At 50.9% G+C, this 24,823-nt stretch overlaps 1 protein-coding gene across 1 annotated transcript; it reads left to right on the forward strand.

Moving 5' to 3' along the window:
* The first annotated feature begins 1,116 nt into the window (after positions 1-1,116).
* On the forward strand, positions 1,117-23,558 carry UCK2 (uridine-cytidine kinase 2). Its single transcript, XM_015428480.1, has 8 exons — positions 1,117-1,189; positions 1,378-1,450; positions 15,749-15,975; positions 16,478-16,574; positions 18,979-19,121; positions 20,629-20,726; positions 21,811-21,859; positions 23,063-23,558. Exons 1-8 carry the CDS (start codon positions 1,117-1,119, stop codon positions 23,200-23,202), a joined length of 900 nt encoding a protein of 299 aa, XP_015283966.1. The 3' UTR covers positions 23,203-23,558.
* The last annotated feature ends 1,265 nt before the right edge of the window (positions 23,559-24,823 follow it).

Genomic DNA, 24,823 nt, shown 5'->3' on the forward strand with positions numbered 1-24,823 from the left:
TTGGACATTCTAACCAGTACACTATGCTTCATAGACGTAGGGAAAAGAACTGAGCCTGACTTGGTAAATGCTTTCAAAGTAATGTGACTGAAGGAAGCCTTCACCAGACACGAATGGCCCAGGCTGGCCCGATCTTGTTAGATCTCAGAAGCTAAGCAGGGTCGGCCCTGGCTTGTACTTGAATGGGAGACCACCAAGGAAACCCAGGGGTGGCTATGCAGAGGCAGGCAATGGCAAACCACCTCTGAATGTCTCCTGCCTTGGAAACCTGACAAGGTTGCCTTGCCATAAGTTGGGTGCGACTGGATGGCATTGTCCACCACCAGGAAGACTTCGGGTTGCCACCTTCCAGGTGGGGCCTGGCATTCTCAGGGAATTACCAACTGATCTCCAGAGGACATAGATCAGGTCCCCTGGAGAAAATGGCAGCTTTCAGAGGGCAAACGCTTATGGTTTGCTATAGGTGAAATCCCACAGGCACAGCCCAGAAATCTTAAGGCATTTCCATGCCTCGGTTGGCAGTCCCAGCCTCCTAAGGGTGCAGTCCTATGCGGAACGACCCCAATCTAAAGTTTAACGGGTTTAGACTGGAATAACTTTAGGATGGCAGTGGAATCCCCTTCCCCACCCCCTCCAACGATGAGCCTACTGGTGTATACTCGCCAGCTGCAAACATCACGCGCAGTCCTTGGGGGAAGCAAATGGCAAAATCCCGGGAGCAAGCGGGCGAAGCCGCCTTGGTGAACTCAAAACAGGAGGATTCCTTCCTCCTGCCTTGCAAATCGAGAGTCGGAGTCACCTTTCTCACTCCGGTAGAAACCTGGGACAGAAAACGGCTCTCCGCTTATTTTGTGCGAAATCCCCCACACACACACAAGCCGGCGAAGGGGGTTTGAGGGCCGGAGCGGGCGCGCAGCCAGGGGCGTCTCCGGCCCAGTCCCCAGTGCCGGCGCCTCGGTCTTTGGCGCAAGGCCGGCTGCAGTCCCTGCTGCAGGGACCACGCGGCTTGGCAGGGCGGCCAGCCGGCCGAGCAGGGGGCGGGGAAAGAGGCGGGCCCCGGGGGGGGAAGCGCCCCCGCCCCCGCTCGAGCCCTGGCAGCGGCGAGTGCGCGTTGCCATGGCAGACCAGCCGCCACCGCCTCCTCCTCCTTGGCGGCAAGCGCGGAGCGGGCAGTGGCAGCACCGCAGGGGTGAGGATTCCGGATGGGCTGTCAGGGCGGGGCGGGGCTCACTTTGTGCCCAACCCCAGCAGCTGGCGGCACTGGCCGAAGAAGGCTTGGGGTCCCTTCCCCACGTGGCGGGAGCCGGAGAGAGGGTGACTCGTGCTGGGGCACACGCACGCCTCTCTCGCTCTCTCCCTCCTCCCCATGCCCACCAGCTTTGCCCGGGAGCGCCCCGGAGGGTGAAGGGACCCTGAAGGATTGCCCGGCCGGCGACCTGAGCCGAGGGAAGTGAGGCCACATGGCAGCCAGGTGCCGCCGCCTCCGTCCGATCTGGGCGCACACGCCGGCCCCTGACTGCGAGCTGGCAGGAAGCGAGCCCCCACCCCCCTTCGGGGAAAGGGAGTTTGGCCGGCTGCCCCTGGCTGCCGGCGGGCAAAGGCGACCGCGTGCTCGCCCGAGGGAGAGAAGACCCACAACCGGCATGGCCGGCTTCTGGCGGTGAGAGCCGGCGCGCCGCGTGTCTGGAGCGCAGCTAAGCCAGGGTTAGAATGACTTTTTAAAAAATAGGGGGATGCCAATTCTTTTTTCCTGATGACCCAGAACAGCCCCGGCCCCGCTATGGGGTGCGTGGGCACAACTTCCGTCTCACCGGTTTAAAATCTCACTTAACAGCCACGTCACCCCCCATAACACTGGGAGTTTCGTTTTGGATTCAGCTAGTCGGTTGCGATTACAATGCGAGACCTGGGTTCAGATCTCTGCTCTGCCTTGGAAGCTTCCTGGGTGACCTTGGGCCAGGCCTCTCTCAGCCTAACCTTTCTAATAGGGTTATTAGAAGGAAACTGAGGAATGGCTAAGGATGAGCCCTGCTGAATCAGACCAGAACAGTAGTCCATCTTGGCCGGCATCTCACACAGTGGCCAGATGGCTCCCCTGGACAGCTAACAAACTGGGCACAAAGGCCCTACCCCTGCTGTTGCCCCCTAGCACTGGGTTTCAGAGGCTAGTAGCCATTGATGGAGCTCTTCTCCAAGAAGTTGTCTTTTTGCAGCCATCTATGCTTGTGGCCATCACTACATCACTGATTATCTGACGAAGTGTGCATGCCCATGAAAGCTTATACTCAGACCAAAACTTTGTTGGTCTTAAAGGTGCCACTGGACTCAAACGTTGTTTTGCAGCTTCAGACCAACACGGCTACCCGCCTGAACCCGCAATTTACTAGTTGAGGAAGGAAATAGATCTTGAGGTTGTAGTGGTTAGCTCAATGAAAACGTCGACAGCCACGAAAAAGGCAGACGCCGTGCTGGGAATTATTAGCCAATACTGTAATGCCCTTGTCTCGCCTCAGTTGGACTTCTGTGTTCAGTTCTTCTACTTATTGTGTTTCAAGAAAAGATATTGCAGAGCTGGGAAAAGTGCACAAGAGGGCAGGTAAAATGATTAATAGTTTGGGGGAAGGCTGAGATTTGGGGCTCTTCCATTCAGAAGAAAAGATGGCAATAGAGCAGGGGTGGCCAAGCTTCCTTGACATTAAGAGCCACATAGAACAAACATCAGATGTTTGAGAACCACAAGCCATGAACAGACATTACATGTTTTTACTGGAAAAATATGCAGATTTGCATTTTATTAAATGACACTGCCAAAAATAATAACAAAAGATGTCAAAGCAGATATTGATAATGATACTTATGTGCCCAATAATATCTGTTTGTTAATGATACTTGGCTTCCATGGCCGCCCTGCCGGGAACCACACAGTATGTGTGAAAGTGCTGCATGTGGCTCCCGAGCCACAGTTTGGCCACCCCTGATCTAGAGGGACAGGATAGAAGTTTTATCACATTATGCACGGGGCACAGGAAGGGGATAGAACTTTTCCTTCTTGCCCCACAATGCCAGAACTCATGGGCACTCATTGAAGTTGATCAATAGCTTCGGGACAGACAAAAGGAGATACTTCTATCCCGCATCCCCACTAGCTCAGATCCCCATCAGCATCTATTTAAAGCAGGAGGGCGTGTTTTCCAGTGCATGGCATCTAGAACTTACTTACACTAGTCTGTGTATGCTACTTCACTGCTCACTGTGGTAGGGACCGGGGAAGGGAGAGGGGGGGATGGCTGTCCTGGGTTGCTTGGGAGTGGGGGAATTAAGCACAACATGGATTCCTGTCTTTTGTTTCTCCTGATGCCTAAATGTACTTTTGATGTTCATTGTTGTAAATGAGGATTTAAAAACAAATAAAACATATATTAGAAAAATAGAGAGAAGGCCACGTTCCACCAGGGAAACGGTGTGGAAGGGAAGGGTAAGCAGCAGGAGCCCTGATCCATGTTGCCCCTCTGTTGCCCTGCTGTGGCTGCTCTTTGGGGCGCAGTAACACATTGGAGCTGCGGTGGCTCAAGTGGTTAAGACGCTGAACTGCAGTTCGTGGAAGCTCAGTAGTTCAGCAGTTCAAGACCTGGCTGCCGCATGACGGAGTGAGCTCCCGTCTCTAGTTCCAGCTCCTGCCAACCTAGCAGTTCGAAAGCGAGACATTGCAAGTAGATAAATAGGTACCACTTTGGTGGGAAGGTAACAGCGTTCCGTGCGCCTTGGTGTTTAGTCATGCCGGCCACATGACCATGGAAACGTCTTCGGACAGCGCTGGCTCTTTGGCTTTGAAACGGAGATGAGCACCACAACCCTAGAGTCGGATTCGACTGGCTTTCGAGCAAGGGAACCTTTACCTTTTTTACCTAACACATCGGAGGATCCAGAAAACAGAGCTTCAGGATAATGCGCAGTTTCACCCTGAGCATCAGCCCCCCTCAAATATGGCCGGAAGTGTCGTGCCCTCCTTCCCGATTTTGTAAGAACTGAAAGGCAGATGGGGGCGGTGGATGGCACGTGAAACGGATCGCAAAATTGGGGAAGCGTTATCCTAGGCAACAGACCGTGGATAGTACATGTTATGTTAAATAGTTTGCTTTTAAAATTTTAAAAAAGGTATAGAATATACCAGTTTGTATGATGACAACGAATGGAGTCCACACTGTAAAATCTTCGGCCTTGCTGCTTCGTGACTAACCTAGAGCAGACATCCTGTGCCGGGAAAAGAAACTGCATTTAACTGCTCCGTGTCTCGCTGAATGTCTAGAAGCTGCTTCCTTCCAACCAGGGATCCAAGATCTTGGGTTATCATCTGAGTTCTGCCTCCTTTTCCAGTTCTGTGATTTCCTTAATCTTTCTCTGCTCCGCCATCCTTTTTGATCTTTTATCTAGTGCGTTTTTAACTCCACAGAGCTCAGGGCAGCATGTACTGGTCTTCCCTCCTCCATTTGATCCTCACAACAACTGCCCTGCGAGGTAGGTTAGGCTGAGAGTGTGTGATTGGCCCAAGGTCACCCAGCAAGCTTCCATGGTGGAGTGGGGATTTGAACCCAGGGTTTCCCAGACCCTAATTGGACACTGTAACCATTATGCCACACTGGCTCTCTTAAGTAACTGCTTCCTTTTCCCCTTTATCTGCTGGGATTCTCGCTTTCCCTCACAATGCTAACTGATTCTTCTCCTCCTTCAATTCCAACTTCCCATCTCAGTCCTCAACATTTTTTTGCCCCTTATGAAATGATAAGGATCCCCTTGGCTAGTTCATTTACAGAAGGGGGAAATTAGGTATTCTGCCTTCCTACTTGGACTGGGGAATGGGATGGGGGTGAGGAAGAATGCGGAGACTTTCATGACTAGCAAAGCGTCTTGGGGATTTTGATCTCAGAACAGAACCCTGGGAAAGCGTTAATGATCGGCTGTGCAGCAGTCTAGTTCCCCCAAGCCTGAATGTCTTCCCAAAAAGAAACAAGAAAGCCTGGTTGTTTGAAAGTATGTCATAATACTGGATGATGCTGACCTACACTGCAGGGATAGCGTAAACTAATTTCAGTTTCACAGCCCTGCTCAGTGTAAGGATCATAAAACGACTGTATTGTAGGGCTGTAGTAAAGTACCCTCTGCCTGCTACAGTGCTCCCTAGCGTCCACTGCAGGGATAGCAGCTATGGGTTATATTAGCTTTTGCGTTAAAGCTAAATATTTTGAAATAAGGTTTGAGTTTCAGCATTAATTCCTGTATTCTGTGCTTCTGCCTTTTGCAGGGGGGGGGGAGAAAATATGCCCAGTCACCGTTATTCTGGGGGTGGAAAGTGCCGTCAAGTCATTTGGTGACCCCGTGGGGTTGTCAAGGCAAGAGAGTCTGAGGTGGTTTGCCATTGCCTGCCTCTGCGTCACAACCCTGGTATTCCTTGGAGGTCTCCCATCCAAATACGAAACCAGAGCCAACCCTCCTTGGCTTCTGAGATCTGATGAGATTGGGCTAGCCTGGGCTATCCAGGTCAGGGCATGCATTATTCTCCCCGTTCGCGGGGAGGGCGGGGTATAAATACAATAAAATAAATAAAGAAAATAAATAAAATCCTGAATTTTCCCATTGTTTCCTATGGGCATCTGTTGCCAGATGGAATTGTTAGGCTAGAGTGTTGTTGTTGTTTTTTTAATGTTTTTCTGTCTGCAGCACTTGCTTCTTCTGTCTGCATGGGAATTTTCCGCATTGCTTGCAAGCCTTAGTACCAGGGTGTGGGAAAATAATGCTGGCGCAAATGCAGAGGTTCTTTCCTTTGCAGTTGGGACCAATGCTCCCTCTAAGCTGTGGAGTCTTGTGAGCAAAAATTCTGCTTTGTGAGCTCCTGGCATTAAAGTTGTGAGCGAGCGATTTGGCTACTGCATAAATTAGCCTGCTCTGGAGCCATCTTTCCTGAGCTAAGACAAAAATGTGTGAGCCAGGAGCTTAAAAACTGAGCTAGCTCACACTAACTCAGCTTAGAGGGAACACTGGTTGGAACACTGCAGCCCACCTCTCAAACATCTGGAATTCAGGGCAGCAGGTATTCCTTACAGGTGAGCTCCAGCCTCGTCATCTGTTGCTGGAGCCATTGAATACCAGTGTCAGCTTTGGAACGCATGCAGCCATAACGGAGAGGGTATCTCTGAACATGTGCGTGAGTCCTGCAGTCCGCGCCCACATTTTGGGGGCTGGGAATGGTGAACTGCTAGGTCAGTGGGTGTGGCCTTTGAGCAAACTGGGCGCGCAGGGGTGCTCTTTTCAGTGCTGGCGTGGTAGGTGGTAGAGAAAGATGGGCTTAGCCCATGCGGCAGCCAAGACTCCTTATGGGGCTGAGTGTCTTCCTCTTCCAGCCAGACGTAAGCCCAATCCTGAGCTCCCTGTTCACAGAGGAAAGGCTCAGCTGCACTGCAGTGGGGTGGGCTGGAAGGCTGCCATCGTGGGTGTGGGGTTGGGGGAAAAAATGCATTCAGAAAGTGTTTGCCGTTCTTCCTGGACTGTGGCACAGTGGTAGAGCACTTGCTTTGCATGCAGAAGGTTCCAGGTTCAATCCCCGGCTTAAAGGATCAGAGAGTAAGTGATATGAAAAGACCGGAGAGTCCCTGGAGAGCCAATGCCCGGAGAGGCAATACTAATCTTGACAAACCATTGGTCTGATTCAGTGCAAGGCAGTTTAGCGTGTACCCCATCTGTGCCGGCGGTGGGAGAAGAGGCTCAGAAGGTGGCCCAGTCTCTCTTTTTCTGTTCCGGTAATCGCTGGAGAGAGAAAAGTCCAGTTTGCTTCAGTCCCTCCTCCAAGATGTCCTGTACCTGCCTGGGATCCCGAGACTGTGCGTACAAGAACTAGGTTTGCATTCATTCCCAGAAGATTGCAAGCAATGCTTGTGGGTCACCTCTCTCTTACGCAGGCAGGTATTTGCTCTGGAACTGTCCTTTACCCTCCAGGGCTATGGATTACAGTCACGTATGCTTGCAAAGGACTTGGTTCATGGGTTTGTTTGTGGGCGTGGAGGCTGGCGCAACCCAGATCTGTCGCCGAGCGCAGATGCTGTAAGTCATCATCTCTTTAATTTTCTGAAAAGCGGTGTCATCCGGTTTTCTTTTAAGTTGTTATATTTCCGTCGCTCCTTCGCAGGTGTTGCCATCGTTTGCTACAAATAGAGTGCTGGTTTGAAATTATGTCTGTAGAGAGGGGGCTTCGTTGGTATAAGGCAGTTTAAATAAGGGGCTGTGGCTCCATGGTATAGGGTTAGAGCAGGAGATGATGCAGATGTTCCAGTTTGGCCACCAAAGTGAAGAAAAATTTCCATGGAAGCAGTTTAACTGGCCTTCCACAAACCACACAGTCATCTTTGGCCCCCATCTTCAATATGGGAATAATACTGAGCCAGTCTGGTGTAGTGGTTAAGAGTGTGGAATCTAATCCGGGAGAACTGGGTTTGAGTTCCCACTCCTCCACATGCAGCTGCTGGGTGGCCTTCACTCAGTCACAAGTTCTTTTAGAGCTGTTCTCTCAAGAGCAGTCCTCAAAAGAGCTCTCTCAGCCCCACCTACCTCACAGGGTGTCTGTTGTGGGGAGGGGAAGGGAAAGGAGATTGTAAGCCGCTCTGAGACTCCCGAGTGAAGGGCGGGATATAAATCCAATCTCCTCTTCTTCTTACTTTACAGAGTTGTTGTAAGATTTACCAGATCATTTTAAGCAAAGGCTATGACTCGGTTGTAGAACCTCTGTTCTGCATGCAGGAGGTCCCAGGTCCAATCCCGACCATTTAGTTTAAAGGATCAGAGAGCAGGTGATGTGAAAGACCTCTGCCAGAGTCACTTTCAGAGTGTACAAGGGTTACCTTGCTAGGGACTGACTCAGGATACAGGAGCGCAATGAGTTCAATTATTCATAGTGGCACTGAGTGATGACAGGCTGCTTCGCGTTTAAATGGCATGTCAAGAAAGCCGCCCCACCCACCCCTATACCTCTTGTTTCCCAAGGAAGAAACCAAAGCAAAAAAAATAATAAAAATCAATTTCACTGCAATAATAGCAGTTCAGTAAGGGAAATAATCCTCATCTTAAATCAAGCAGAGGGGGGTAAACCTTCTCGGAATGGAATCACCACTGATTTCTGGTGGCAGCTAGGTGAACTGACTTGGCAGGGAGTGGGCTGGATGGACTTGTCTCACCTATCCTGATCGCTGGCAGTCTTCTATCAAGGGCGGCACTAGAGCAAGGGTCCCCAACAGGGTGCCACGGCACCCACTGAAATCTTTTTAGTGGGCATGACCAGGCGGGGCTTTTGCCTGGCAAGGCTTCTGATTGGCCATTGGGGATTGATTGCCTGTGCAGGTTTTTAAAAACGTTGCTTGGGCAGCAGATGCCACCAGAGCCCAAAGATCTTTGCTGTGTGACTGAAGGTCAGCTGCAGCACCCGTTTTCCGGCTGCCCACTCCAGGATTCCAAAAGTGCCCAAAGGCTCAAAAGGCTGGGGGACCCCTGCACCGCAGTAACATGACTCCCAGCTCTTCTCCCCCTAGCAAAGAGAACCCCTTGCTCTTACAGGGTTGCCAGCTCCGGGTTGGGAAATTCCTGAAGATCTGTGGGTGGAGCCTGGGCAGGGAGCTCAGAGGGGTAGAGTGCTATAGAGTCTAGCAGCCATTTTCTCCAGGGGAGCTGATCTCTGTAGCCTGGAGACCAGTTGTAATTCCAGGAGATCCCCAGGCCCTACCTGGAAATTGGCACCCCTCTGCTCTTGGTCTTCCTGGTCCTCGATGCCTTTCGTCCGCCCTTCAAGCAGCATCTCCTTTTGAAGGCCCCCTAAGTGGGTGGTGGTAAGGCAGAGCTGGACAGCTGGAACTCACCAGCATCTTTTCTTGCCGTGGCGGGCGACAGAGCTGCCCTTTGAGCATGCGGACAAGGGGAGATCTGATCTGAACCAGGGGACTTCCCAGTTCAGCCAGTATGATTGCTGGTGATCTGGAGGTGGCCATTTGTGCATAATCTCATATGCACGTGTCATTTGCACGGAACAGGGGTCACTTCAACAATCTCACCATGCTGCCGTCCTCCTAAGCAGAGTTACACCCTTCTCAGCCTGTTGACGTTGGTTGGTTTAGAAGACTGTAATTCTGTTTGGGATTGTACCCCAGTTCTCCAGCACTTATAACGCGTTCTTGTGCCGCTGCTGGCCTGACACGGCAATTTTGAATATTGAGGCAATGGCCAAGAAAGGTGTTCAGATGCCGGCTTGCCTCCCGCATTCCTAGAAATCTGCTGATGTCTAGTAATCATGGAAATCTTGCACAGGCTTCTGAGGCGCTGGCATCTTAACATTCTGATGCTGTTTCCCTTTACCCAGGGCATCCTTATCTAGTTGAATCTGGCATGTAGAATTCCCTGCTTGGCTCACTGTTCAGGGATTGGCTGGTAGGAGTAGCAGCAGCCGGACCATTGCTGCTCCTTCCCTGGAGTTCAGAGATGATTGCTTGAAGCATAATGTCCTGCATGGTGTAATATCACCTGGATACCACTGCGCTACAGAATCTGATCTACAGAATCTGATCTACCAACCTACTGTTTCATTATGGCCTAGCAATGTATACGCCTTTCACATGCCCCTGTCTCCCTGCCACTTTTCCTGTAATATAATCCAGAACGGGATTCCAGGCAGGAGCTGCAGACCTCTAACCCTCTATTAATTTTGTACCGGTGATCCCCAGCAGGCCCACTTCCTTCTTTCCCAGGGAAGCTCTTCCTCAAGGCAAGGAGCCAATCTTGGCCTTCCCCCATTGCCTCGGAGCCCAGGAAAGTTTGAGTCTACAAGGCGCACCCATTTGTAAATAGTTGCCGCCATCACAAGACAATGCTTGGTTTGGAACCTCCTAATATTTTGTGATTGGTCCCCATGGCAGCCATTTTGTGTTTGGCTAAGTCTAGGAACCTCCTAATATTTTGTGACTGTTCCCTGTGGCAGCCATTTTGTGTTTGGCTAGGTTTTGGTATGTCCTAATTATTTGTGATTGGTCCCTACAGCAGCTATTTCATATTTGGCTAGGTCTTGGTAGTTCCTAATTATTTGTGATTGGTCCCTATGGCAGCCATTTTGTGTTTGGCTAGGTCCCTCACGATAGCCATCTGTTGAGGAACCTGCTACATGCTGTTAAAATTCAAAAAACACATACAGGTTCAACAAAAATGGGGATTTCTGCTTCATAGCTGCAGATCTCTACCTTCTATACTATTCCACTAATGTCTATCCCATTTTGTCTTTGGCTAGGTCTAGGCACGTTTGTGCCAGGATTAGATATGGACGCAAATGTATCTCTACATGGCTTGCTGCCCACAGAACATGTTTCTTCAATACAAAATCTTAGGTATTGTGGCACGCAGATAATACACGGACAGTCAAAGCTGTAGATGTCTGTCACTTCTACCTGGAATTCAGTTCCGGATTATTTTCTGGACATTTCTGATAACGGGAATGCTCAGGATTCATGTGAAACCCTTTTTCTTTCCTGCCAGGGAAGTTTTGTTTAGTTTTTCTCGGCAGCCTTCTATCTGACTGCCAAAGTGTTGTGTCTAGGAAGCGGGCTGGAGTTTTGGAGGTGGCCACATACCACAAGCCACAGCTTCCTTGTCACTGGAGACAGCTGGCCACCTCCGTGATGGGAAACCGTTGCTTCAGTAAGAGACAGCTGCACCAGGGAGGCCCTTTGAAAACAGGGAACAAACCCCTGTTGTCAGAAGGACAAGAGGAGGGGCTTATCCTCATACACAGTTCTAAGGCAGTTCTGATGGGAATTTTGTACAGTTCAGAACCGGAAGTCCAGTGAAGAGAGAGAACAAATCTCTTTATTCAGCAACTGTGTTACAACACACTCCCCCCTCCCTCACTATCATAAACCCTCCAAAAGCTTTTGGTTTCATATGTGGCCTCATAAGAACATAAGAGACGCCAGTGTTGGATCAGGCCAAAGGCCCATCCAGTCCCAACACTCTGTGTCACACAGTGGCCAGAAATGCCAGGTGCCATCAGGAGATCCAGGACATTAGAAGACCTCCCACTGTTGACCCTCCCCAAGCACCAAGAAGACAGAGCATCCCTTGCCCCAGAGCCCCTATCTATTGTTGTTGTTGTTCAGTCGCACAGTCGAGTCCGACTCCCGCGACCCCATGGACCATCTCCCGCCAGGCCCTCCTGTCTTCCGCCGTCTTCTGAAGTTGGCTCAATTTCATGTTTGTTGCATCGATGACACTGTCTAACCATCTCATCCTTTGCCGTCCCCGTCTTCTTTGACCTTCAAGCCCCTATCTATACCTTGTGGCTAATAGCCACTGATGGACCTCTGCTCCAGATGCTTATCTAATTCCCTCTTGAAGCCGTCCATGCTTGTAGCCGCCACTACCTCCTGTGGCAGTGAATTCCATGTGTTAATCACTCTTTGGGTGAAGAAGTACTTCCTTTTATCCGTTCTAACCCGACCGCTCAGCAATTTCATTGAGTGCCCACGAGTTCTTGTATTGTGAGAAAGGGAGAAAAGTACCTCTTGCCCTACCTGCTCTGTCCCATGCATAATCTTATAAACCTCAATCATGTCACCCCTCAGTCTCCAAGCTAAAGAGCCCCAAGCACTTTAATCTTTCCTCATAGGGAAAGTGTTCCAACCCTTTTATCATTCGAGTGGTGGCATCTGAAAGTGGTGGCATCTGAAATGGCCTTTTAGAATTCACCTGAGGAAAGCCTCCGCGGAAATATGGCTGCTTTTGTGGCCGGGCAGTCAAGTAATGAGGAGAATTATCAAGAGGCTGTGAAGCAGGGAATGGGGAGCCTGAACAGGCATTGCCACGGAGCTCAACAGAAAGCCCTGAGACACTGCCCTGAAGGGATAGACCCTGGGCAGAGAAAAGGAGACATCTTCTACCCAGCCAGACAGGCCAACCCAACCCTCAGTGACTGAGAACCTATAAAGAAACAGAGACTCCTAGGAGAGGAAGTGATGAGATAACATTTTGAAGGGATTCTGTCAGGTGCCCATCAAATATGGTGCTGTGACCTCTGAGACACTTATCTGGGGGAGCCCTGACAACCCAGTCCTATTTCCTTGTTTTAATGGAGTGTTCGGATCTCGCACGTTTTGCTGGAGCCAGGCAGAAGCAGTGTTCAGAACACAAAACTTTTCATGTTCTCCAAGGAGTCTCTCTTCATCAGAAAGAGTCCCTGTTTTCTGCTGCCTGACTATAGTGAATGGCTTTCTTAGTTTTGTCCATATATTTGGCCTTGGGAATGCCGTACTAGAATGATGCTAGCTAGAGCTGAGGGTGCAACAACAACCTCTCCAGGGTCTGTAGAAATTTAACAGTTTCTTCCGTCTAAGCCCGGGGGTTGCACTGTTAATCTCTGAGTGAATGCATCTTGGGCAAATGCACATGGCACAGAGCCTGCTGTCTCTCACAGTGGTGAAATGCATTTTGAGACTCCCAAGATTAACAGTGCAATCCTAAAGAGTTAACGCTTCTCCTAAGACCATTGACTTTAATTGAAGGGTGTAGCTCTGTTTAGGATTGCACAAGTATCTCTGTTTCCCTTTGTGAAATATGGGAACTGGGAGCAAATGGCATTCTGAACATGATGAAGTACTGTGGCTGATCGAGAACTGAGTTCCCATCCTGCCTGGGCCTGTGATTTCTTTTTTGCTAACTAGGAATTGCCTTGGAGATCTTTTTCTTTCCCTGTCTCTCTACGTCTGTCCTCTGCTGGGGTGGGATGCTAGAACATGGGGTTGCCAGGTCCTTCCTGGCCACTGGTGGGGTGCGGGGGATAGGGTTGCCAGATCCAGGATGGGAAACTGCTGGAGATTTGGGGATGGGAGCCTGGAGAGGACAGGGACCTCAGTGGGGTACGGTGCCACAGAGTCCACCCTCCAAAGCATCCATTTTCTCCTGGGGAACTGATCTCTGTGGTCTGGAGATGAGCTGTAATTCTGAGGGATCCCGAGTTTCTGCCTTGTAGGCTTGCCTACAAGAACTCCCTAATTTCCCCTACATCAAATGTGAACTGTGAGGGTGGATGTCTCCTCTATCACCATGGCACATGCTAGTCTGTTCTTTGGCTCTTTTTAGTGAGATGATCATGGCCCAAGGTCAGCTGAGGACCGTGGCTTAGTGGTGGAGTGTCTGGTGGGCATGCCGAAAGTCCCAGGTTCGAAAGGATCGGGTAACAGGTGAAGGACCTCTGTCTGAGGCTGTGGAGACACACTGGTGGTCACAAGTAGACAGTCCTAACCTTGATAGATGAAAGGTCTGATAACGATATAAGGTAGCTCTATGTGACATGTGGGGTTTCATGAAACCAAGAGTTAGAGAATGAAAAGCTCAGATCTCAGCCACCTTGTGACTGACAGTGCAATCCTAAAAACAATTTCCTGGGAGTAAGCATAGTTCAATAGACCTGTTCAGGATTACTCCTGAATCTCATATTTTGACATAGCGGGTTGGATCCAACCATGTTAGGAAAACTTAAGTATCCCCAAGTTTTCTTAAGCAGAGGGTGGCCATTTTTGCCAATTCCTCCCTCCCATTGCAGACCCCCTACTATGTTGTTTCTGGAAGTCTGCTAACCCCCCTGGAACGACATTTCAGGGGGCAAAGAGGATCAGAGTGGGAGAAGGGAAGCGGTGAAATTTGCCACCCCTCTGAAGAACACTGCATGGTTGGATCTACTCTAGTGGCTTTTCCAGATGGAATTTATTTTTTTAAAAAACAAAACAATACTCACATTTGCCAGGCAGTGACTGACACACCCTCTTCAAATATTGACCAGAATATGTTTCTTGCTTGACGTATGTGTGGCCATATCTATAGAATAGATGGATCCCTTTGGTGTAAGTTGGTGTCGCGCTCTCTGCTGGTTGTCAAGGACCAAAGATGGAAACTTGAACTGGACAAGAAGGACCTCAAGAAGTGTCCATGAAGCACCAGGAAGGGTTATGCCCCAGAAGATGAGCTGTTTTTGGACAGTTTCTCACAGCGGGTATATCAATACTGATAGACGGTCAGGCTGATAGAAGCAGAAGGATAACAAAGAAGAGAGAAGTGGGAACGTTTCATTCCAGGATGGGTGAGGGTCACACGGTTTTGACTTGTCTCGAGGAGCATGAGGTGTTTCCAGTGTGAAGAATGGGAAGGCAGAGGGGTGGGCGAGGCGAGTGGATAAGCATTTGTGTGTGTGTTCTGCCAATACCCTCTTCTATAAGTCACTAGAGACCAACTCTTTCGAAAGGCGGTGGGGGCTGTAACATGTGGATAAGAGCAAAGCCAAGATCAATGACTCTAGATCAGGGATGGCCAACTAACAGCCTGTGAGCCAGATTGAGCTCCTGTATGCGTTCCTGTTCCCTCTCTCCCCTGCAGCCCTGCCAAATTTGTATTCTCTGGAACATTAAAAAAACCCAAAAAAACATTCCCCATGTGTGCACTAGCACAGAAAAAAGGGAAGTGTTTCCAAGCAGCAAGAAACGGAAAGAGATACACTATACTACTGTGTCTGTCTTCCTCTTCCAAAATACTAGAACAAAGTTTGAGTCCAGTGGCACCTGTAAGGCCAACAAAGTTTAATTCAAGGTATAAGCTTTTGTGTACAAGCACACTTCTTCTGATACTAGAACTTTTTCTCCTTCTAAAATACTAGAACCCGAGGGCATCCAATGAAGCTGATGGGCAGTAAGTTCAAGTCAGATAAAAGGGAATACTTCTTTACACAGTGAGTGATTAAAATGTGGAATCTGCTGCCGGAGGATGTAGTGATGGCCACAGGCTCTAAAAGGGCACGGAACCTCCGCATTCAGAGGCAGTCAACCTCTGGGTCCCAGTGCCAGGAAGCAACATCAGGGAAAGGTCTCGGCCTCTATGCCCGGTTGTTGGCCAAGTTGTGCAGACTCTAATCTGGGAGAACCGGGTTTGGTTCCCCACTCCTCCACATGCAGCTGCTGGTGTGACCTGGGGTCAGTCACAAGCTCCCTCAGAGCTGTTCTCTCCCAAGCAGTTCTCGAAAGAGTTCTCTCAGCCCCACCTACCTCACAGGGTGTCTGTTGTGCGGAGGGGGAGGGAAAGGAGATTGTAAGCCACGCTGAGACTCCTTCGGGGTCTTCTTCTCCAGAGGAACTGGTTGGCCACTTCTTTTCTTCTCCAGAGGAACTGGTTGGCCACTGTGTGAGGCAGGGTGCTGATCTAAATGGTCTGGTCCAGCAGGGCTCTTCCTGTGTTCTGGATGTGCACAGGATGTTAATAGCTAGGGCAAGAGCACCCATAAGAGTGGTTTGGTTGCTGGACTGGTGGGCTAGAAGGGGCAAAGGCCTTCTCTATTTGTTAGTTTACATTATTTATAAACCACTTTTGTCCCCAGTGGGGATCCAGGGTAGCTTACAACATTCTCCCTTCTTCCATCGTCTCTTCCCCACAACCCCATGAGGTAGGTTAGGCTGAGCATGTGTGATTGGCCAAAGGTCACCCAGCGATCCTTCCATGGCAGAACGGGGACTCAAATCTGGTACTCCTGGAGCCTAGTCTAGTAGCCCCTACAACACGCTGGCTTCTGAACTTCACTGAGCTGTGAAGCACAGCCAGATGACTTTGCCACCACCCCACTAAGCAGGGGTAGGTCGTGGGCCCCGAACAGCCCCAGGACCCCCTTTGGCCTTGCCTCCCCCCCTTTTGGCAGTTCAGAGTTCTTCCTTTCTGGTGCCAGTGTAGCTGCTCACTCTGTCCTTTCTTCACCTCTCCTGCAGTCCTCCGTCTGCGCCAAAATCGTTGAACTGCTGGGGCAGAACGAAGTAGACCACCGCCAGAAGCAGGTGGTGATTCTGAGCCAGGACAGCTTCTACCGGGTCCTCACTGCGGAGCAGAAGGCCAAAGCCCTCAAGGGCCAGTACAACTTCGACCACCCAGGTGACGGGCCGCGGTGGCCGGGGAAGGAAGGGAGACGCGGAGGGCGAGAGGCACCCAACCCTTTAGCCCCTACCACAGGAGACACCGCCATAGAGCCACAGCCCCAAAAACTTGCCGAACTCAAGATGGAGAGTGTTCTGGTGGTTGCTGGGAATGTGGCAGGACGCTAGATGAAACGACTAGCCGATTGGTTTGTTTTTAGTGTAATGACGCAAGGCTCATTCTAAATGGCGTTAATTGCCCAGACTGGTTATGAGTGCCGTTGAGGACAATAGAAAAGGAGCCAGCCAGATGTGATCCAGGGAGTGCAGTCCCAGGGTCAGCCTCACTGAAACAAGCAGGATCTTTTCAAGGATCGTAGGACACTGTGCATCACCTTAAGACGTACACCAAGAAGCACCAGAGAGAGGCCTGTTGTTTCCCCTGGGATCTCTCCATAGGGAGGCCTGTCCCTTATTCTGAGAGCCGTTTTAATTTGTTTGCTTCTTCTTCTCCCTTGCAGATGCCTTTGACAACGAGTTGATCGTCCAGACACTCAGCAAGATCATGGAGGGGAAAACAGTCCAGATACCTGTCTATGACTTTGTCTCCCACTCTCGGTAAATCTGGGCCTCTCCCCTGTGATTGGGATGTTGCGTTCTCTCTGATGGGCAGTCGATTCAGGATCAGGATGGATGAAAGGAAATACTTCTATACACGGCGAGTGATTAAAATATGGAGTTTGCTGCCAGTGGACGCAGTGATGGCCACAGGAATCCACAGCTTTAAAAAGGAATTAGAGAGATTTATGGAGAAGAGGTCTATCCGTGGCTACTAGCCCTGGTTACTAAAGGGAACCAAATGCCCAGCTGTTGAATGTGAACATCTTCCAGTTCTGGTCCAGGAATACCAATGTGACTAAGGCCCCGGTCACACGGGCTGGAAAATGCAGGGGGGGAGCGTGGCTGTTTGCCCCGAGGCACACTAATGCGCGACTGCGCGATCAGACATCCGGTTGAGGTCCCGTCGAGGTCCCGTGGCTAGGGGGGAGGTGCCGATCACACCACAGGCAAAGAAGCGGGGCGGGGCGGCAAACGGGGTTGTTTTTTTAAAAAAACTTTTTAAAACTGAAGTGTGCGCATGCTCCATTGGGTGCTTGTGCGCATCCGTGGAGCCTTGGAGGAAAAAATTACCTGTTTGCGAGGGGACATGGGCGGGCGCCGGATGCCACCGGAAATGCGATCAGACGCCCGCCCTTGCCCCGCGGTTTCCGGAAACGAGTACCTCGGAGGTACTAGTTTTTTGCCCCGGATCTTCGGCGGGAAGCCTCGGGTGAGCCACGGGAGCGCTACGCTTCCCAGATGTGGCGGTGTGATTGCGCCCGGAAAATCCACCTATCTTCCACTTCTGTAGCGTGGCTAATGCTCCGTGTGACCGCAGCCTATCTTAGCCAGAGCTGGAGTGTCCTCAAACAAGGGAACCTCCATGTCCAGAGACAATGCCAGGAGGCAAGATCAGTGGAAGGCCTCGGCCTCTATGCCCTGTTGTTGGACCTCCAGAGGAACTGGTTGACCACTGTGTGAGACAGGATGCTGGACTAGATGGACCACTGGTCTGATCCAGCAGCTTAGCTGGATGCCCTCGAGTTTTAGTATTTTGGGAGAAGGGGAAATGTTCCCTTTGCCAACTCTTTCCATCCCATGCACAATTTTAGAAACCTCGATCATGTCCCAGACTCTTCAGCCTTTCCTCACAGGGAAGGTTTCCCACTCCCCTAATAACCTTGGTCACCCTTTTCAAAGATTCCCTCCAGGTGGGCGTTTGAATCCCACTCCGTGGACAGGAAATCGCCCAGCAAAAGGATGGGCCTTCATCCCACTTTGGCCAGCCAGCATCACAGTTTCTTAGAGAGGGGGCAAGTGTGGACTGCAGGTCTTCGGGGCCTGTCCCAAACGAGGAACGGAGTCCTGCTTCTTTGGATGAAACAAGCCTTTTGCAAGGGACAGGAAGGGAAGACACCAAGATAAGCCACCAGGGAAGAAGTCACCATTCGTACACTTTTGGAGAAGGTTCTCTATGTCCTCTGTGGTAACTTAGGGGAATGAAACATCATGATGTAAAATAGAACATAAGAGAAGCCAATGTTGGATCAGGCCAAAGGCCCATCCAGTCCAACACACTGTCACACGGTGGCCAAAAATACCAGGGGCCATCAGGAGGTCCAGCAGTGGGGCCAGGACACTAGAAGCCCTCCCACTGCTGCCCCCCCCCCCAAGCACCAAGAATACAGAGCATCCCTTGCCCCAGACCAAGAGTTCCTATCTATACTTTGTGGCTAATAGCCACTGAGGGACCTCTGTTCCATATGCTTATCCAATTCCCTCTTGAAGCCGTCCATGCTTGTAGCCACCACCACCTCCTGTGGCAGTGAAATAAGAAATAAGAAGTGGGGGAATCACAAATCTTGCCATATAGATTGAAGGCAAAGCGTGTCTTTGGCCCGCCACAGTCACCAAGCAGGTGGTGCCAATAGAACCAACACCGTAGATCAGGGTTTTAACCACACGGCCACGAGAGCAGACAGAACAGAGTCGTTTTCTCCCTCCACATGTCCTTGCAGTGAATCTGGCCAAATATGCCGGGACATTGAGGGCGAGGGGGGGAGGGGCTGTGGCTTAGTGGCAGAGCATCTGCTTTGGGTGCAGAAGGCCCCAGGTTCTGTTCCTGGCTTCTCCCGTGTGCCTTGAAGATGTACCAGTGCAAAGGACTTGGGGCTGCAACCTTGAGCACACTTACAAGGGAGTCAGTCCCATAGATCTCAGTGGGCCTTACTTCTGAGTATTACCCACTTAGGACTGCAGTATTAGTGGCCCCCTTGAGGCTCTCCAGCGGATGCAGTGAGTCTCCAGCGTGTGTAACTTGATTACACCATAAAACGGTACACCCAGGGAACCACGTGTGGGGGAGTTGTGTTATTTCCCCCCCCTGATTTCTGATTGGCTTCTTTCTTGTGTACGTTGACAGCAAGGAAGAAGCCGTGACCGTCTACCCTGCAGACGTGGTGCTTTTTGAAGGCATCCTGGCCTTCTACAGCCAAGAGCTCCGGGACCTGTTCCAGATGAAACTCTTCGTGGATACAGATGCAGACACCCGTCTCTCCCGCAGGGGTAAGTTGGGAGATGCGATCTTCCATCTGGACGTGTCTGTCTGAGACATTTCTATCCCATCCTTTCTCCCAAGTAGGTCATGGCGCTATCCACGGTTCTCATTTCCCCATTTTATCCTCACAGCGACTCTGTGAGGTAGGCTAGGCTGAGAGAGTGACAGGCCCAAGGTCTCCCAGCACGCTTCATGTCAGTGAGGATTTGAACCTAGGTCTTCCAAGGCTGTGCAGACAGGAGTAGGCGTGATTTTCAGTGGGCGAAATGGCCAATTAGCCTGCGCTACTGTGTAACCGTTCGTATTTTAACACCACCAGGATAAATGAAGACCTTTGTTCAAAGAAAGTTGGGAAGCAGCTTGTGTTTTTAACAGACTATTTTATGTAATCTCAGAACCACAGGGAAGGTTGCTAAGGGCCCAGAGGAAACTGTCCCTTTAATGGGATATTATTTACCTTGTCATGTTCCACGCCAGGAAAAGATTCAACTACTCATTCCCACACTTTAAAGCCTCTATTAAAGGGACAGGACCTTTTTTCTCCAAGCCTGCTGGCAACTTTAATTTTAGCGGAATCAATTATAAGATGCCTTGAGCCCCAAAAGGGAAAGGTGGGATATGTCCACAGAATAAACTGGGTTGGAGTCTCTGTTGCTTTAAATGAAATAAATCTCATGTCTGCCTTCTGCATCGTCTCCCTTTCACTACCAACTCATCATTCCTCCAAGACTCCTTAGCAACTTCTTTATAACTAAAGAGTCCTAGAGATGTAAAATTTCCGGAAATTTTGAAGCTCGGGGAAAAAAACCCTGTTATTTTATACCCAGGGTGGGGTATAAATCCAGTCTCTTCTTCTTCTTTGGTGCCATAAAAATCTTTGCCTGCCGTGCCCTGCACATACTGGTTATTCTGGCATGCACCTTAACTTAAAGATTTTTTTAAAAGATGATATTTTGTCCTGCACTGAGCCACATTTGGCTCTAGAGGTGTAAGCTGCAGACCCCTGGACTAGGAGAAGGAGAAGCAGAAGGACTTGCCCAACGAGATGTGGGTGGGTGTGTGCAAAGCTGGGTGGGAGATGGGTTGTAGGGAGAGCAGGAGAATCCTGTGGAGCCCTGAAGTCCCAGCCCCTAGAAGCCTCTTTCCAGCTTCTGATTTCTGTACCTTCGGAAGAAACCGCACTGTATTTGTAGGAAGCCACTGTGTTGGCGTCGTGGTTTGAGTGGGGCAGACCCAGGTTCAAATCCCCGCTCTGCCACAAAGCTCATTAGATGACCCTGAGCCAGTCACGATCTCTCAGCCTAACCTTCCCTCGCAGGGCTACTGTGAGGATAAAGTAGGGCAGGGGAGAATGTCGCCCTGAGCTCCTTGGAGGAAGACCTGGATAGAAGATAGGTTATGGAGGCTCTTTCTGGAGAAGACAGACCCCACGCTGCTCACTTCGCCCCCCTGTGGAGCGGTGTGGTAGCGCGACTGCCATCGCTGACCTGTTCACGGTTCTCTTCCGCCTTGCAGTTCTCCGAGACATCAGCGAGCGGGGCAGGAACCTCGAGCAGATCTTAACTCAGTATATCTCCTTCGTCAAGCCAGCCTTCGAAGAATTCTGCTTGCCTGTGAGTAGCTCGGCGTGCAGGTCCGTCAGCCCCGGCTTGCAAATTTGTGGGCTGCGCAGGCCGGCAGGCACAGAAGGGGAGGGACATTCGGTCTGTATCCTTTGATTCCAGCTAGGGATGGTATGAGGTGAGGTGGCAGGAAACAGCTGGGGTGGAGAGAACTGCTGTTTGAGCGTCGCAGCTTCGAGCAGCGCTGGATTACCATGGAACAGGGAGACGTCTGCTCTGGGAAATATAAATTTAACAGTAGCTGAGTGAAAGACTCTTGGTTGACGCGAATGCGATTAAAAATCAACAACCCTAAATTCAAGGCAGTTATCTTCCCGCTCCCATTTGCGAAAGGTGTAGTATCTGCCGTCTCTCTGTCTGACTCCTGGAGAGATCAGTCCTGGGGTTGCAGGACCTGCATGAAAGAACAGTCGTGTGGGTTGGGGGGCGGGGCTGGAGCAAGGAGAGAAAAGGGAGCTTAAAAATCCCTTCCTCCTTTATCTCTCCTCACTCCAGCCTGCCAAACCCCACAGCTGCTCCTCTGCACGGATCCTGCCCCCTTGGGAGCTGGAAAGAGCTGCAGCCATTGACAGCAACGGGGAGCGAAAAAGCTCCATGCCTGCACATGGCTGGTAGGATACTGCCGTATTTGAATAAATTATGCTTGGCACAGATTGCTTTCGATTGAGCCCCAAAACTGGAGACTGTATTGAAAACATCCTCAGGGCCATTGACAGGGGTCACGTGTCCTCTAGCTTTCATCTCCAGCTCTTGGGACTGGGGGCAAGAACTGGCAGGAACGCTCACGCTTTGGGGTTCCCGGGGGGAGTATTTCTACAGACTCCTTATGAGTGTTCCTGGCATTAGCTACAAGCGGCTGTCGAGAGCAGAGGAAAGGGCAGTTCTTCAGGCTCTTTGCTCGGGCATTCAGGGACTAGCACCAGTCCTGCCAGAGGGCCAACAGACGAGAAAAGGCATTTCCAGTAGTTATTCCACTAATATTGTGATACGAAGAAAAACTCTTGGTCAATTGAGAGGGTGAATTCATGACCACTCTTGCGGTCCTCTTTAACATGGACCTCTTTGGTTCTTGCAGACCAAGAAGTATGCTGATGTCATTATCCCCCGTGGGGTGGATAATCTTGGTGAGTAGCGGGAGAGATGGGTGGGGAATTAGATGAACTTGTTCCCTGTTATGGATGGTCCAGATCTTGTCAGATCTCAGAAGCTAAGCAGGGTCAGCCCTGGTTAATACTTGGACGGGAGACCACCAAGGAAGTCCAGGGTGGCTACGCAGAGGCAGGCAATGGCAAACCACCTCTGAAAGTCTCTTGCATGTAAAACCCTACAGGGTCACCAGACGTCAGCTGTGACTTGACGGCAATTGACAGAGCACTTTCAGCCTCCGCATTGGGGACATCTTGAGATAGGTCCCTCTCTACAGATAGCATTCTGGGCAAGAGATGCTTCTGGATCCTTCACAGAGAAGGAAGGTCGAGCAGGAACAGTGTGGGACTTGGACACGCCATCGTGTTTGCTTACAGCCCTTGCAGAGCAAAACTATGGCTTGTTACACCGGTGTCTGTACAACACAGTGTACTTGGTATCCTGTGACAAAAGTGAAAACAAAACTGGTACCACTTTAAACAGAGAACTGCTCATCTAGAAAAGATAGGTCAGAGACAGGATTACAGTGTTGACATGTGTGAATGATCTCTCTCACTCATACACACACGCCTTTCCCCCACACACACACCCATTAGCAAAAGCATCTCTTTCTTACAGTGTTGACGTGTGAATGATCTCTCTCACTTATACACACATGCCTTTCCCCCACACACCCATTAGCAAAAGCATCTCTTTCTTGCTGTCTTGCCAAACATGACATGGGACGATGACCTGGGAGATCCATGATTAGAATATCACGGGTATTTTCCCCCTTAAGGCTAAAAGTGGGTTACAGTGGGATAGAATGTTTCAAACTAGATGCAGTGTTGAGGATCAGACTGGGTATGTAATGTTGAGGGGAGCGGATGTAATATTGAGGATTAGACTGGGGATGTAATGTTGAGGGATGTTGACCCCTTGGGCCTCAGGCTGTTTCCCCCCAATGTAAATAATCCCCACCTACCCCAAACTTGTTTGCTGGGTCTAAGGGTCTTCTACAGTTCTGTGTTAGACATCAAGAAGCAGAGAATGACTGAGCTATCCGTTGTATGTGGGAGATGATGTGCTTGAAGGGGAACGTATGTGCCATTCAAGGCACTTAGGAGGCACGTTGTGCCTTGGGTGGCATTTGGATTCTGTGCATACCATCCTAAACTTCCCCCCTTCTTTTCATCCCCCAGTGGCCATTAACCTGATTGTACAGCACATCCAAGACATCCTGAACGGAGGCCTGGGCAAACGGCTCCTCAACGGGCATGTGAACGGCTACACCCCTCCCCGCCAGCGACAGCTCTCGGAGTCGAGCAGCCGGCCGCACTGATGTCAGGCCCTCTGGGAGGCCACACGAAGTCCTCCTCCTTAGGAACTGCAACTTCTTGGCTCCAGCCGTGCTCTTAAGACCCCCTAGCAGGGTTTGACGGCTTCGATCGGCGGGGGTCTTTACCGAGGGCCAGAACATACTTGCTTTCCGATGGCTCTGCCACAGAGGCCAGGAGGAAGGATTCAGTCCCTTTGGAAATAGCACAGATGGTTTATTGGGTTTTTTTGCGGCAGCGGCACAGTGACGTCACGCTCCGTGGCAGAGCCGTGCTGTCGTTGAGGGTCTTGGGGGGACAAAAGGCAAAGGACGAGGGAGGGAGACCACTGAACGGACACCGGGTGTCTCAAGGGCTTCAAATGAACGTAGCGGCTGGGGAAGGGTGGGGTGGGGGTTGGGTATCCAAGCAGCCTTTTGCTTCCGGAAGTGCAGATCTACTTTTGGTTTTGACAGTCTCGGAGAGGGACAGTTTGGTGGGCAGGGAGGGGTGGGGAGACCATCGGGTGCAACCCACCGAAATGTCGTCTTTGGGGCTGGAACCTTGCTTTCTCTCCCTCCCGTGCACACATGGTCGTCGTCCCCCGCCCCTCAATATTGCTGCCTGAATCTGTGCAGTGGCTTGGCCTCCTGGTTCACGCCAATGACACTGAGACATTGCAGAGCTGCTTCCTGGTCTTCAGCTTCCCGTTCTCTCTCTTCCAGATAGAGCCAGTGTGGTGTCGTGGTTAAGAGTGGCAGGACTCTTAATCTGGAGAACCGGGGTTGATTCCCCACTTCTCCTCCACATGAAGCCAGCTGGGTGGTCTTGGGTCAGTCACAGCTCTCTCAGAGCTCTCCCAGCCCCACCTTCCTCAAAGGGTGTCTGTTGTGGGGAGAGGAAGGAAAGGAGATGGTAAGCCGCTCTGAGACTCCTTCGGGTAGTGAAGGGCGGGGTATAAAACCAACTCTTCTTCTCTTTCTCCTTCTTCCTCCTTCTTCTAATGACACACCACATACCCCGAACCCCCAGAAAGCTCCCTGAGCCACCCTCCGGAGCCAGTGTTCAGGGGATGCCCTTGGATCGAGGCCCCCGCACGCCCATGCCAATGAGTCAGGGCGCGGTTGTGTGCTGTTTCCGTCATGGCAGGGTAATCGGATCCGGTGTCATTTTGGCTCGGAGGAGGGAAGGGGGCACAGAGAGAGGAATGGGTCCTGTGCTCCGGTTTCCTCCCCTGCCTGTTGCTGAACCTGCGCAGCTGCTCGACTTCGCACGCCTCTTTGGCAGGCATTTCCGTTTAAGGCCCAGCCTCGAAATTAAACCCTCTGAGCCTGACGTTGGATCTCACTCTGCCTAATTTCTGTAAGCAGGGCCGAGAGGATCGCAGTATCATCCGTCGCCCCGAGATTTCCACCTCAGCCCTCAGTTTCGTGCTGTGCTCGGTTTAGTTTGAACTGTATTGCAGTAGAATGCAACAGAAAGCAGCCTCTGGCTTGCCTCGTTCCCCTTACGAGACGCTCTCTTGCTGGCAGCTGGCTCTAAGTACACACACCTGTGGCAACTTTTCACTCCCCAGTTGTAGCCAGTCACGGGAACGGGGGCCAGCTAGTGTGGTGATCCATCAAGGGGTGGTGAGTAAAGGGGCAT

The sequence above is a fragment of the Gekko japonicus genome, unplaced genomic scaffold, assembly GCF_001447785.1.
Source record: "Gekko japonicus isolate JY-2015 unplaced genomic scaffold, Gekko_japonicus_V1.1 scaffold5812, whole genome shotgun sequence".
In the NCBI taxonomy this organism is placed as follows: Eukaryota; Metazoa; Chordata; class Lepidosauria; order Squamata; family Gekkonidae; genus Gekko; species Gekko japonicus.

Excerpts from the sequence above, each read along its gene's own strand:
- UCK2 (XM_015428480.1), top strand. The coding sequence starts at position 1,117 with ATGGCAGACCAGCCGCCACCGCCTCCTCCTCCTTGGCGGCAAGCGCGG. Across the intron at positions 15,976-16,477 it reads GTACAACTTCGACCACCCAG|ATGCCTTTGACAACGAGTTG; the intron begins GTGACGGGCCGC and ends TCTCCCTTGCAG. Across the intron at positions 20,727-21,810 it reads TCGAAGAATTCTGCTTGCCT|ACCAAGAAGTATGCTGATGT; the intron begins GTGAGTAGCTCG and ends TGGTTCTTGCAG.